At 40.5% G+C, this 15,344-nt stretch overlaps 1 protein-coding gene across 4 annotated transcripts in view; it reads left to right on the top strand.

Annotated features, from left to right (window-relative positions):
* The window catches only part of UMPS (uridine monophosphate synthetase), a 49,966-nt gene that overhangs the window by 19,567 nt on the left and 15,055 nt on the right, over positions 1 to 15,344 (top strand). Inside the window, exons 3-6 of one of the 4 annotated variants that reach the window (XM_086402491.1) lie at positions 495 to 1,166; positions 2,552 to 2,727; positions 4,516 to 4,630; positions 13,965 to 14,437. In XM_086402491.1, the coding sequence (XP_086258617.1) occupies positions 495 to 1,166; positions 2,552 to 2,727; positions 4,516 to 4,630; positions 13,965 to 14,152 (1,151 nt within the window). In that variant the 3' untranslated portion in view covers positions 14,153 to 14,437. Of the gene's footprint in view, positions 1 to 494; positions 1,167 to 2,551; positions 2,728 to 4,515; positions 4,631 to 5,212; positions 6,306 to 11,586; positions 11,738 to 13,964; positions 14,438 to 15,344 lie in introns of those variants that run through there. The other 3 variants (XM_086402524.1, XM_086402513.1, XM_086402502.1) reach the window with 3 other exon arrangements.

Raw genomic sequence — 15,344 nt, 5'->3', positions numbered from 1 at the left:
ATTCATCTAAATGGTGGTTGAATATTTTCCCCTCCTCAATTTGTATACTCAAAGGCCAGTTGTTTTGCCGATCTTGAATAAAGAAATTGTTAATGGAAAAAAGAATGATTTCATTGATGATATTGTGCTATTCTTTAATAACTTTCATCAGTCCAGGTGATCTTGCCTAAAGAAACCCCATATTTGAAATTTTGATCATAAACACATTGTGATGTTTTACAAAGTTAAATAATTTGCTAGTTTTACTGTAAATATTCTGTATATGTAACTTTGACAGTTTGGAAATAGAGACATTTAACAAAACAGTAAATCATAGCACATTGAAGATTCATCAGAAATTTAAAAAATATATTTCCAAAGTGGATTATCAGAAAGTATAATTTAGATTATCCACCTTTTCATAAATACATGCCAAATTTATACTATAGATACATCTTGAGTTGGTTGAAATACATAATTTTAAAATGGAATCAACATAATTTTTTCTTTCCCAGGTACTAAACGGCTTATAGAAGGGGCTGTTAATCCAGGAGACACCTGCTTGATCATTGAAGATGTTGTGTCCAGCGGATCTAGTGTTTGGGAAACTGCTGAGGTTCTTCAGAAAGAAGGCTTGAAGGTCACTGACGCCGTAGTGCTGGTGGACAGAGAGCAGGGGGGCAGGGACAATCTGCAGGCCCGTGGGATTCGTCTCCACTCAGTGTGCACATTGTCCACAGTGCTGCGTATTCTTGAGCAACAGAAGAAAATCAATGCTGAGACGGTGGAGAGAGTGAAGAGATTTATTCAGGAGAATGCTTTTGTGGCAGCTAACCCTAATGATTCTCTCCCTTCTGTGAAGAAAGAACCCAAAGAACTAAGTTTTGGTGCACGTGCAGAGCTGCCTGGGACCCACCCAGTTGCAGCGAAGCTTCTCAGGCTTATGCAAAAGAAGGAGACCAATCTGTGTCTGTCTGCTGATGTTTCAGAGTCCAGAGAGCTGCTGCAGCTAGCAGATGCTTTGGGATCCAGAATCTGCTTGCTTAAGATTCATGTAGATATTTTGAATGATTTTACTCTGGATGTGATGAAGGAGTTAACCACTCTGGCAAAACGCCATGAGTTTCTAATTTTTGAAGACCGGAAATTTGCAGATATAGGAAACACAGTAAAAAAGCAGTATGAAGGTAAGCATTATTCAGGAACCAACAAGAATCAAAATCCAGCCTAAACTGGCTGAAGAACAAAAGGAAATGTATTGGCTCACGTGACAAGCGCAGCAGTAGAACAGCCTGTCAAGCGTGGTTGGATCTAGGAGCTCAAGTGATATCTTTCGGGCTTACTTTCTCCTCAAGTCTCAGCTCTGCTTTCTTCTCTCTTCTTCCTCAGGTAGGCACATTCCTCATGCCTGCCCCAAGCCAATCACTCAGGTCTGGGTATAGCATACCTTTATTAACTCACTTGGGTAATACACCCTACTGCTGGTGATGTGAGGCTATTAGCTTTACGTAAACTTGAAACCCGAGTACAGGGTTAATTCTCCTAAAGAAAATGGCTGGGCTGATGCCAGAAGAAAGGGACATGGGTTTTAGGCAGGCAGAAATGACAGGTGTTGGCCCTGGCAGAATAAAACACAGTTCTGCATCTTTGGAGAATGAAAATCGCAGATACAGGAAATAAGGAAAAAGTAGTATAAAGTGGTGAGATTTATTTTTAGCAGAAAAAGATCTGTTGATACACATCCTTTTTTAAAAGTGTTAAATAGGAACTCAGAGTAGAGCATACATTAGTAAAAATGCTTCTTTTACTCATTCATCTATGCAAATTTCTGTCATATTTATGTAATGCTTTTTTGTTTTCACTTAACCTTACAACAGACATTGTTCTTTAATAAGCATCTTTTAAGATAATTTTTTCTTAAAGTAATATATGCATGTTCTTAAGCTACTTATTTAAGAATAGATTTGTTTGTAATGACTTCATATGCTTAAGATACTGACTGTTGAAAAAGTTATACAAGCTTTCTACAAGTTTGCATATAGTTTTTTCAAAAATCTACTTGAGTTATTGTTCTGCTTTTAAAATGAATACAATTGCTTTATTGAAATTTGAAGAGCTAGTGAAACCTAAGGAACAGGAAGAAGATTTAAGAGCTGGTAAGTTCCTGAGATATCCCTACAGAGTGAAAATCTGTCATCTTCAGAGGAATTTCAGTTTGCTATCTTTGACCTCAATACACCTGTCTTCACTGGAGTCCCTTTCCAGTTGCATAAATCTTACTGATGGCCACAAACATCAGCCTGCAAAGAAAAACACCCTTACCAGTTTTGCTAATAAACTAAGTATCGAGCTTACAAGATTTTTTTCTCCTTGTTATTTCTCAACTAGCTAAGCAGATGGAAAATTTTATTTTTCACAAATAGGTCCACTGATAGTTACTAAAATTCTTGAAGTGCTTCACTGTTTCATTAGCATGTTATTAGATTATTTCCATATTGTAGATGGTTGGTTGAGTTAAAAGTTAAAGGTTTTTGTTTGAAAATTGACAAACATCTTTTTTTCCCTTTCTGAGGTGGGGTCTTTAAAATAGCTTCCTGGGCAGATCTTGTGAATGCTCACGCCGTGCCCGGCTCAGGAGTTGTGAAAGGCCTGGAAGAAGTCGGCCTGCCACTGCACCGGGCGTGCCTCCTTGTTGCAGAAATGAGCTCTGCTGGCACCTTGGCTACTGGGAGCTACACTGAGGCAGCAGTAAGTGACAGAGGAGAGGGACTGGGGCAAGGAAGGCAGGACTGTGGCACTAGATGTTACAGGGAAAGAAAATACCTGCATTTGGGGTCTGTGGACTTGCCGCCCAAAACAACAAATCAGCTGCTGTTACTGGGGCAGTATAGTAATACTAGTTGGCTAGAATGCACTGATGGTTAGTAGCCTTTTATGTCTTATAGCAGACACTAAAGAGATTTGAATGGTACTACAAGAGAAACATTGAAACACAGATATTGGGTCAAATAAACATATGTGTCTGTATGTACCTGGCCTTTAAGATAGAGTTTTTACCATCTCCCCATGAGTTGAAAGTGAAGAGCTTTTTTCCAGTTTCTTGGAATCTTCCTGAGTCACAAAGATACACGTTCTCATGACAGCAGCCCACGAAGTGGGTTATCTTTTTCAGTCTTTGATATTGATTGGGGTTCTATAGGAGAGCTCTTAATTAGAGTCCAGACACGTTATTTCCTCTAGTAACTCCCCATTATTAAAAATTGTTTGTGTGCTTAGTCGCTCAGTTGTGTTCAACTCTTTGCCACTCCATGGACTGCAGTCCGCCAGGTTCCTATGTTCGTGGGGATTCTCAGGCAAGAATACTGGAGTGGGTTGCCATTCCCTTCTCCAGGGGATCTTCCCAACCCAGGGATCAAACCCAGGTCTCCCACATTGCAGGTGAATTCTTTACCGACTAAGCCGCCAGGGAAGTTCTTATAGCACCATACATGTTCTAATGTACCATACCCAGCTCCCACCCCCTGCACACCAGAACAGCATAAGAGATGGATAATCATCTGCTTATAAAGTCCCTCTTCACATTCTCCTCTGGGCAAGTTTCCTAGTTGGATAGTCACCTAGAAAGATGAGATGGATTACCTTTGCATATATTTTAAAGACTACTTTTTAAAGTAGTAGGAACTTTTATTTTAATAAATTCCCATGTAAAAATTAAAACTTTATTTTTCATATTTCAAAGGTTGTGGAACTGTGAAAAACTCATGGCCCTAGGGCCAGGTATTAACCCTACCCTTGATTTGACCATAAATGTCTGTGATTTCCCAGATGACTTAGCAGAGGGTCCATGAGTCAGTGTTAATATTTGGCATTCTGGATCTGGCTCAAGGACAGTACATTGATTATTGGTAGGTGGTAGTACTTAGTAGCAAGAATGAAACAGTCTGGGCCTCAGGGAAGAACCAAATTAGAAAGTTAGGCAGGGGGCGGAAAAAGAGTTAGGCAGACCTAGGGAATCTTCTAAAGATGTGAGGTAATGGAAGAGAAATTGTGGAGGCAGTGTTAAAGTATAGGGAAAGCTGTGGAGGTGGCTTCACACCTCTTCACACCTCTTCAGCTAGCTCTTTACAGCACAGCTGTTTTTAATGTGGTGGCTGTCCTTGGATATATGTGTAGATGGGCAGTAAGACTTCAGTGTAGCTTTATATCATTATAAATGTATTCTAGGGTATGATTTATATCCTTTTTGGAAGTAGGTAGGTCCCTAAACATTATTAAAAATAGATAATAATGGAGCATCTAGATTTTCGATGCAAATAGGATAGGATTTTTAGTGTTTTTAGTGTTTGCTTATGGGAGAAGGGGATAGGAGTTATTTTAGGGTCTTAGTGGAGCAGGTATGTAGATTCATATCTAAGATTACCTGTTTAGATATGAGTTCAATGTGACATGAGAAAATACATCCATAAGACAGCAGAGTTTCTTACGTTTGGTGTGGTTAACTGCTGTCTTGTCATCTGTTTATTACATTCCATTCAGGTGCAAATGGCTGAAGAACATTCTGAATTTGTGATTGGTTTTATTTCTGGCTCCCGAGTAAGCATGAAACCAGAATTTCTTCACTTGACTCCAGGAGTTCAGTTAGAAGCAGGAGGTAAGCCTATTGATTGGTAATGATTCCTCTAAAATGCTTTTTCCAAGTCAGCAAAATAAAACCTAGATGTGCAAAAATAGCTTGCAGTCTAATTTTAGGATGAAAATCTAGAAGGTTACTTTTTATTGAAATAAGCCTAGAAACTGATAATTGTTTCCCAACTGATGTTTTGAAGATATTGCCAAAAAACAGGTGTTCTATGCTCAAGGAGGAATCCTCTAAACAGAATCAGACATTTGTTTAGGACTTTGCGGAATCTTTGTTTTGCTAATGTTTATTGTGACTTTTCAGTGTGGACATGCAGGGTTCTGTCATGTCTTTCAAACTTATCTGAACACATAACACTTGTAGCAGTCTTCGAAATACAATTGCAGTGGCTCAAAAACTGTGAACTTTCCCACTGATAGTCTTGAGTTAATAAAGGAATGATCTAGGTTAATGTCCTATGGAACTCAATAAGCCTTCTTTTTTGTGTTACCTTTTTATTGAGATATAGTTGATTTACAATGTTGTGTTAATTTCTGCTGTACAGAAAAGTGATTAAGTTATGTGTGTGTGTGTGTGTGTATTTATTTGTTGCAGTGTGTGGGCCTTCTCCTGTCAGGGCGAGCCAGGGCTATTCTTCACTGTGGTGCCCCAGTTTCCCGTTGTGGCCTGTGGGCTCTAGACCACAGGCTCAGTAGTTGTGGTCAGGGCTTCGTTGCCCTGCGGCATGTGGGATCTTCCCGACCAGGGATCGAAGCCGTGTCTCCTGCATTGTGAGGTGGATTCTTACCCACTGCGTTACCAAGGAAGTCCTATATACACATTAAAAAATATTCTTTTCCATGATAGTTTATCACAGAATATTAAATGTAGTTCCCTGTGCTATATACAATAGGACCTTGTTATTCATCCATTCTATATATAATAGAATCTATCTGCTAACCCCAGATTCCCACTCCATCGCTTTCCCAGTCTGCCTCCCAGTTGGCGAGCACAAGTCTGTTGTCTTTGTCTGGGAGTCTGCTTCTATCTTGTCCGTGTGTTCATTTGTGTCATATTTTAGATTCCACGTGTCAGTGGTATCATAGGGGATTTGTCTTTCTTCCTCAGTGTGAGACTGTGTAGGTCCATCCATGTTGGACGGATGGCGTTGTTTCGTTCTCTTTGTGGCTGAGTAGTAGTCCAGTGTGTATGCGCACGCGTGCGTGCACGTGAGCATGTTTGTGTCACCCATCTTCTTTACTCACTGAACGTTCAGATTGTTTCCATGTCTTGGCTATTGTGAATAGTGCTGCTGTGAACACAGGAGCGTGTGTGTCTTTTGAATGGATTCCTGCATCATGTGGCAACTGTACTTTCAGCTTTCTGAGGAACTTCCTTACTGGTCTTTAGAGTCTACACCAGTGTACATCCCGCCAGCATTGTGGGAGGTTCCCTTTTCCCCACACGCTCTCCAGCATTTGCTATCATCAGGTACCACGCTGTTAGTTTTGCTTTGCACTTCTCTAGTGATTAGCGATATTGAACACCCCTTTCACGTGCCTGTTGGCCATCTGTATGTCTTCTTTGGAGAATTTAGGTCTTCTGCCCATGATTGGGTTTTGTTGTTGTTGAACTGCATGAGCTGTTTGTACATTTTGGAAATCAAGCCCTTGTCAGTCACATGTGCGAATAAATATTTCTCCCCATCCATAGACTGTTTTTGTTTTGTTCATGGTTTCTTGCTGTGCAAAAGCTTGTAAGTTTGGTAAGTTCCCATTTGTTTATTTTTGCTTTTGTTTCTATTGCTTTGAGACACTGGTACGATTCATGTCAGAGAATGTTTTGCCTGTGTTCTCAGAGTTTTATTATGTGACGTCTTTAGGTCTTTAACCCATTTTGATTTTATTTTTGTGTATGGTGAGGGTGCAATCTGAAGATTGCTTTGGGTAGTATGGCCATCTTAATTCTTCTGACCCTAGAACATGGGATATCTTTCCATTTCTTTGAATCATCTTCAGTTTTCTCTATTAACGTTTTATAGTTCTCAGCTTATAAGTCCTTCACCTCCTTGGTCAGGTTTATTTCTAAGTATTTTGGGTTTATTTTGTGTGATTTTAAAAGTTTTTTAGTTTTTTGTTTTCTATTCCCTTTCTGATATTGTTAAAGAAATGAAACCAACTTCTCAATGTTAATCTTGTATCCCACTACGCTGCTGAAGTATCAGTTCTTTAGGGTTTTCTACACACAGTATCGTGTCATCTGCACAGAGGGCCTCTCAGGTAGTGCTGTAGAGAAGCTACCTCCCAGTGCAGGAGAGGCAAGAGACCCAGGTTCGATCCCTGGGTCAGGAAGATCCCCGGAGGAGGGCATGGCAACCCACTCCAGCATTCTTGCCTGGAGAATCCTGTGGACAGAGGAGCCTGGTGGCTACAGTCCATGGGGTCGCAAAGTGTCAGACACGACTGAGCGACTTAGCATGCATGTGTGCATGTGCATAAAATGACAGTTTTACCTCTTCCCTTCCAATTTGGATACCTTTTCTTTTTCTTGTCTGATTTCCAATACTATGTTGAATAGAAGTGATGAGAGTTGGCGTCCTTGTCTTGTTCCAGATTTTAGCAGGAAGGCTTTTCAGCTTGCCACCATTGCTTTTTTTCTGTATGATGATCATGTGACTTTTCTTTGTTAATGTGGTGTATTATATTGATTTTGTATATTGTACCATTCTTGTGATCTTGAAGTGAATCTAACTTGGTCATGGTGTATGATCTGTTTTATGTTTGTTGGATTGGGTCTGCTAATACTTTGTTTAGAAATTTTGCATCTATATTTATCAAAGGTATTGACCTGTAATTTTCTTTTGTGGTGGTATACTTGTCTGGTTTTGGTATCAGTGTGATGGTGGCTTCATAAAACATCTTTGAGTGTTCCCTCCTCTTCAACCTTTTGGAAGAATTTGAGAAGGATCCTCAAATGTGTTAGTTTTTCTTTATATGTTTGGTTGAATTCACCTGTAAAACCACATGGTCCTTAAGTTTTGTTTGTCGGGAGCTTGTTCTTTTTTTTTTTTAATTACAGATTTTGTTTCACTTCTAGTTTTGTTCACATTACCTGTTTCTTCTTCAGTTTTGAAGAGCTGTATATTTTCATTTCTTCTAGGCTGGCAAATTTGTTAGCATGGAGTTGTTTATAATATTGTCCTATGGCATTTGTATTTCTGCAGTATCGGTTGTTATTTCTCCTTTTTCATTTCATATTTGGGCTCTTTCCTTCTTTATAATCCAGGCCAGAGGTTTGTCAATTTTGTTTAACCAAGTCTTGGTTTCATTGATTTTATCTATTGTTTTTTAATCTATTTCATATTTTTCCTCTCAGATCTTGATTATTTCCTTTTGCTGACTTAGGCTTTGTTCTTTTTTCTAATTCTTCTAGGTAGTAGATTCTGCTGTTTGAGATTTTTCTTGTTTTTTGAGGAAGGCTTATATTGCTATGAACTTCCCTCTAAAAAACCCTTTTGCACCATCCCACAGATTTTGAATGATTATCTGTAAAGTCCATGTAATTGTTTTTTTCTCATTTCTTCTGTGGCTGATTTTTGTTTCATGCTGTGTAGTCAGAAAGATTTTCGAAATAATTTCTATCCTCTTTACCTCTTAAATTTGTTCAGGCTTTGTGTGTGTGTGTGTGTGCCCTGGTATGTGGTCAAGCCTAGAGAACGTTGCATGTGCACTTGAAAAGAATGTGCAGTGTTCTGAAAATGTCAGTTAAGGCTAACTCTCCTATTGTATCATTTAGGATCTCTGTTGCCTTATTGACTTTCTGTCTAGAGGATCTGTCCATTGTTGTGAGTTTCGTGTTAAAGTCTCCTGTTAGTATTTATGTATTTAGGTGCTCCTATATTCAGTTCAGTTCAGTCGCTCAGTCGTGTCCGATTCTTTGTGACCCCATGAACTGCAGCATGCCAGGCCTCCCTGTCCATCATGAACTCCCGGAGTTTTCCCAAACTCATGTCCATTGAGTTGGTGATCCCATCCAACCATCTCATCCGCTGTCGTCCCCATCTCCTCCCACCCTCAATCTTTCCCAGCATCAGGGTCTTTTCAAATGAGCCAGATCTTCGCATGAGGTGGCCAAAGTTTTGGAGTTTCAGCTTCAACATCAGTCCTTCCAGTGAATACCCAGGACTGATCTCCTTTAGGAAGGATGGGTTGGATCTCCTTGCAGTCCAAGGGACTCACAAGAGTCTTCTCCAACACCACAGTTCAAAAGCATCAATTCTTTGGAGCTCAGCTTTCTTTATAGTCCAACTCTCACATCCATACATGACTACTGGAAAAACCATAGCCTTGACTAGACGGACCTTTGTTGACAAAGTAATGTGTACTTTCTAATATGCTGTCTAGGTTGGTCATAACTTTCCTTCCAAGGAGTAAGCGTCTTTTAATTTCATGGCTGCAATCACCATCTGCAGTGATTTTGGAGCCCAGAAAATAAAGTCAGCCACTGTTTCCCCATCTATTTCCCATGAAGTGATGGGACTGGATGCCATGATCTTCGTTTTCTGAAGGTTGAGCTTTAAGTCAACTTTTTCACTCTCCTCTTTCACTCTCATCAAGAGACACTTTAGTTCCTCTTCACTTTCTGCCATAAGGGTGGTGTCATCTACATATCTGAAGTTATTGATATTTCTCCCGGCAACCTTGATTCCAGCTTGTGTTTCTTCCAGTCCAGCGTTTCTCATGATGTACTCTGCATGTAAGTTAAATAAGCAGGGTGACAATATACAACCTTAACGTACTCCTTTTCCTATTTGGAAGCAGTCTGTTGTTCCATGTCCAGTTCTAACTGTTGCTTCCTGACCTGCATACAGGTTTCTCAAGAGGCAGGTCAGGTGCCCTGGTATTCCCATCTCTTTCAGAATTTTCCACAGTTTGTGGTGATTCACACAGTCAAAGGCTTTGGCATAGTCAATAAAGCAGAAATAGATGTTTTTGTGGAACTCTCTTGCTTTTTTGATGATCCAGCGGATATCGACAGTTTGATCTCTGGTTCCTCTGCCTTTTCTAAAACCAGCTTGAACATCAGGAAATTCACGGTTCACGTATTGCTGAAGCCTGGCTTGGAGAATTTTGAGCATTACTTTGCTAGCATGTGAGATGAGTGCAATTGTGCAGTAGTTTGAGCATTCTTTGGCATTGCCTTTCTTTGGGATTGTAATGAAAACTGACCTTTCCCAGTCCTGTGGCCACTGCTGAGTTTTCCAAAGTTGCTGGCATATTGAGTGCAGCATTTTGACAGCATCATCTTTGAGGATTTGAAATAGCTCAACTGGAATTCCATCACCTCCACTAGCTTTGTTCGTAGTGATGCTCCTATTATTAGGTGCATGCATATTTGTTGACAAGAGTAAATATCTTCTTCTTGTAGTGCTTATCATTAAATAGTGTCCTTTATCTTCCTTTACAGCCTTTGGTGTAAAGTTTGTTTTGTCTGACACAGGTATTGTGCTTTCTTGTCATTGCCATTTTCAGGAAATATCTTTTCCTACTCAGTCTATGTGTGTCTTTTGCCCTAAAGTGGGTCTCTCGTAGGCAACAGATTGTCTGCTGTTTTTTAATCCAGTTTGCCACTCTGCATCTTTTGATTAGAGCAGTTAGCCCATTGACTTTTTTTTACTGGAGTATAACTTCTTTACAGTGTTGGTTTCTGCTGTACATCAGTGTGAATCAGCCATGTGTATACATATATCCCTTCCCTCTTAAGCCTCCCTCCCACCCGTCTCGATCATCACAGAAGCAAGGTCACTGTTCATAGGTGTATTTATTGCCATTTTAAACCTTGCTTTCTAGTTGATTCTATATTTGCTTTTTCCCCTTTTTCCTTTTGCAGTTTGGTGATTTCCTTTTATTTTATGCTTGTGTTCTCTTTTGTGAATCTATTTTGTTTTTGAATTGTGCTTACCCTGTTTTTCAAGTATGTTAACCCCTTCATATATCTACTTACTTTAAACTGGTAATCATAGACTCAAACACATTCTGAAAAAAAAAAAATCTACATTTTAATCTCCTTTGTTTTATGATTTTGATGTCCTCTTTTACATCTTCTTATTTATCCTTTTGCTGTTCATTGTGGTTATTGTAACGTTCACACAGGATTTTTTTCTTTTAATCTGTATACCAGCTTTATTTAAGTGCTTTACTTTTTGACTAATTTTCTTTTAATACAGCTTTTCTATTTAGGGAAGCCCTTGCAGTATTTCTCTCATAATAGGTTTAGTATTGCTGTATTCTTCCACTTTTTGCTTGTCTGAGAAATTCTTTATCGCTGCTTCTATCTAAATGATGATGCTGTTGACTAGAGTATTCTAGGTTATAGATTTTTCTCTTTCAGGACTTCAAATATATATTTTGCTACTCCCTTCTGGCCTGCAGTGTTTCTGTAGAGAAATAAGCCGATTGTTTTTCTCTTACTGCCTTTAAAATGCTAACTTGTGCCATTTTACTATGTCTTGGTGTAGCTCTGTTTGGGAGCCTCTGCGCTTCCTATACCTGGATATATTTCCTTCTTTAGTTTGGGAAGTTTTCAGAAATACTTTATATTTTCAGTCCCCCTTCTTCCCACCAGGAGGGTGTGGGAGCCTTTGGTCTTTCACGGTTCCCTCCAAGGGGTGCAGGTCCTGCCCAGATTCCTTTCTTTTTTTTGGTCCTACCTGGTTATATGGAGATTCTTTTTGTCCTTTCAGAAGTGTGATGTCTTCTGCCAGCATTCTGTAGGTATTCTGTGAGACTTGTTCCATGTGTAGATGTATTTTTTGATGTATTTGTGGGAGGAGGCGAACTTCACATTCTTCCATCTGGATAACTCTGTTTTGAACGGGGAAGAAATGGTGGTCTGGAAATATTTTTCCTGAATTGGTTATTGTATGAGAAACCTTGCTTATCACAAGTATGGGAGTTTATTCTATTCCACTTTCTATCTCTTTCCTTAAGATTGGAACTATGAACATCTGGTTCTCAGAAAAACTTTAAGATGAAAACAGCTCTGCTTCATGGAGGATGGAGAATGTTTGCGCACGTGCTCTGTCTTACGTTTCCACGTGCGGAGCTGGGGCTTCCCAGGTGGCGCTGGCGGTGAAGAACCCACTGCCAGTGCAGGAAGCATAAGAAGCATGGGGTCAATCCCTGGGTCAGGAGGGTTCCTCTGGAGAAGGGAATGGCAGCCCACTCCCATATTCTTGCTTGGAAAATCCCGTGGACAGAGGAGCCTGGCGGCTACAGTCATGGCAAAATGAGAGTCTCACATGACTGAAGTGACTTGTGTATGTGCTTCTATGTTATGTTCCCACATCGAGAGGTACCTTTTCTACAACCCCTTAGTGTATCCTAGTTACAATTGGGCCATAATATGTTCAATCATTTCACTGTGGATACACTTGAACTTTTTATAAACTTAACGTTGTTGTACATATATTTTGCACATGTAGGGTATTTGGAACACGTTTATTAGGCTAGAAACCCCTTGAGGATGAGGTCTCTTTCTGAAGAATGCATATTCTCTAGCACAGTACCCCTGTGCATCATAAATGCTCTATAAATACACACGTGTTGAGGGAAGGATAATACACTGTATAGAGGAGCAGATGCAAGAATTGGTGTTTCTGTGGATGGAATGATAATATTGAGAACATAATGAGATTATAGATTTGGTAAAGCTTAGTTGCTTTTAAATACTGAAGTACTTCACTGTTGGATACCTATTAACCTTGACAGAACTAATTAATTTTTACTAATTAATTTTTATAAATAACACTTGAAAGACATCCTTTTCAGGATTTTGCTTTCAATTAAGTAAACAAAAAACATTGCAGGTTAACCAAAAAAAAGTAGATGTTCCCCTGGGACTAGAGAATATTGAAGGCCTCTGCTATTTTTCAAGTTTCACATTGTAGGTTTTATATACTACAGAGTAGGCCTCAGCAGAATGACTTACCTATTTAAGACTTGATAATAGCTGCCTTGATTTAGGTCATACCTGAATGGTCTAGTGGTTTTCCGTACTTTCTTCAATTTCAGTCTGAATTTGGCAATAAGGAGTTCATGATCTGAGCCACAGTCAGCTCCTGGTCTTGTTTTTGCTGACTGTATAGAGCTTCTCCATGTTTGGCTGCAAAGAATATAATCAGTCTGATTTCAGTGTTGACCATCTGGTGATGTCCATGTATAGAGTCTTCTCTTGTGTTGTTGGAAGAGGGTGTTTGCTATGACCAGTGCGTTCTCTTGGCAGAACTCTATTAGTCTTTGCCCTGCTTCAGTCTATACTCCAAGGCCAAATTTGCCTGTTACTGCAGGTACTTCTTGACTTCCTACTTTTACATTCCAGTCCCCTATAATGAAAAGGACATCTTTTTTGGGTGTTAGTTCTAGAAGGTCTTATAGGTCTTTATAGAAGACCATTCAACTTGAGCTTCTTCAGCGTTACTGGTCAGGGCATAGACTAGGATTACTTTGATATTGAATGATTTGCCTTGAAAACGAACAGAGATCATTCTGTCATTTTTGAGATTGTACCCAAGTACTGCATTTTGGACTCTTTTGTTGACTATGATGGCTATTCCATTTCTCCTAAGGGATTCTTGACCACAGTAGTAGATATAATGGTCATCTGAGGGAAATTCACCCATTCCAGTCCATTTGAGTTCACTGATTCCTAGAATGTTAGCATTCACTCTTGCCAGCTTCTGTTTGACCTCTTCCAATTTGCCTTGATTCATGGACCTGACATTCCAGGTTCCTATGCAATATTGCTCTTTACAGCATCAGACCTTGCTTCTGTCACCAGTCACATCCACAACTGGGTGTTGTTTTTGCTTTGCTCTGTTCCTTCAGTCTTTCTGGAGTTATTTCTCCACTGATACCAGTAGCATATTGGGCACCTACAGACCTGGGGAGTTCAGTATTCTTGCCTTGAGAACCCCATGAACAGTATGAAAAGGCAGAGAGATACAACGCTGAAAGATGAAGTGGTTTGCCATTCCCTTCTCCAGTGGACCACGTTTTATCAGAACTCTTCACCATGACCCGTCCATCTTGGGTGGCCCCACACAGCATGGCTCATAGTTTCATTGAGTTAGACAAGGCTGTGGTCCCTGTGATCAGATTGGTTAGTTTTCTGTGATTGTGGTTTTCAGTCTGTCTTCCCTCTGATGGAGAAGGATAAGAGGCTTATGGAAGCTTCCTGATGGGAGAGACTGACTGAGGGGGAAATTGGGTCTTTTTCTGATGGACAGGGCCATGTTCCCTCCCTGGTATTTGACCCAGGGCCAAATTATGGTGGAGGTAATGAAGATAATAGTGACCTTCTTCAACAGGTTCCATGGCACTGCTACATTCGGTGCCCCCAACCCGGCAACAGGCCACCACCGGGCCGCCACTGGAGACTCCCAGACACTTACGGGCAAGCCTGGGTCAGTCTCTTGTGGAGTCACTGCTCCCTTCTCCTGGTGCACACAAGGTTCTGTTTGTGCCCGCCAAGAGTTTGCTTCCCAGTCCTGTGTAAGTTCTGGTGGGTCTATGGTGGAGTGAATGGCTACCTCCTTCAGGAGGGCTTATGCCACACCCAAAGCTGCTGTACCCAGAGCCCCTGTGGCAGTCCACTGCTGACCCATACCTCCTCAGGAGACACTCAAACATAGTTCTGTCTCAGTCTCTGGGTCCTGGTGTGCACAAGGTATGTTTGAGCCCTCTGAGCATCTCTGGCGGGTATGGGGTTTGATTCTAAATGTGATTTCGCCCCTCCTACCGTCTTGCTGGGGAAATATCTGTGAAAACAATAGAAGCGAAAGGAGAAAAGGAAAGATATACGCATCTGAATGCAGAGTTCCAAAGAATAGCAAGGAGAGATAAGAAAGACTTCCTCAGCGATCAATGCAAAGAAATAGAGGAAAACAACAGAATGGGAAAGACTAGAGATCTCTTCAAGAAAATCAGAGATACCAAGGGAACATTTCATGCAAAGATGGGCACAATTAAAGGACAGAAACAGTATGGACCTAGCAGAAGATATTAAGAAGAGGTGACAAGAATACACAGAACTATACAAAAGAGATCTTCACAATGGTGTGATCACTCACCTAGAGCCAGACATCCTGGAATATGAAGTCAAGTGGGCCATCACTACGAACAAAGCTAGTGGAGGTGATGGAATTCCAGTTGAGCTATTTCAAATCCTGGAAGATGATGCTGTGAAAGTGCTGCACTCAATATGCCAGCAAATTTGGAAAACTCAGCAGTGGCCACAGGACTGGAAAAGGGCAGTTTTCATTCCAGTCCCAAAGAATGCTCAAACTACCGCACAATTGCACTCATCTCACACGCTACTAAAGTGATGCTCAAAATTCTCCAAGCCAGGCTTCAGCAATACCTGAACCGTGAACTTCCTGATGTTCAAGCTGGTTTTAGAAAAGGCAGAGGAACCAGAGATCAAATTGCCAACATCTGCTGGATCATCGAAAAAACATTTACTTCTGCTTTATTGATTATGCCAAAGCCTTTGACTGTGTGGATCACAATAAACTGTGGAAAATTCTGAAAGAGATGGGAATACCAGACCACCTGACCTGCCTCTTGAGAAACCTGTATGCAGGTCAGGAAGCCACAGTTAGAACTGGACACGGAACAACAGACTGGTTCCAAATAGGAAAAGGAGTTCGTCAAGGCTGTATATTGTCACCCTGCTTATTTAACTTATA

The sequence above is a fragment of the Bos grunniens genome, chromosome 1 (genome assembly GCF_055505025.1).
Source record: "Bos grunniens cultivar Pamir isolate PY7600 chromosome 1, Bosgru_T2T1.0, whole genome shotgun sequence".
NCBI classification, from domain to species: Eukaryota; Metazoa; Chordata; class Mammalia; order Artiodactyla; family Bovidae; genus Bos; species Bos grunniens.
This window is presented reverse-complemented; position numbering and strand designations above follow the sequence as displayed.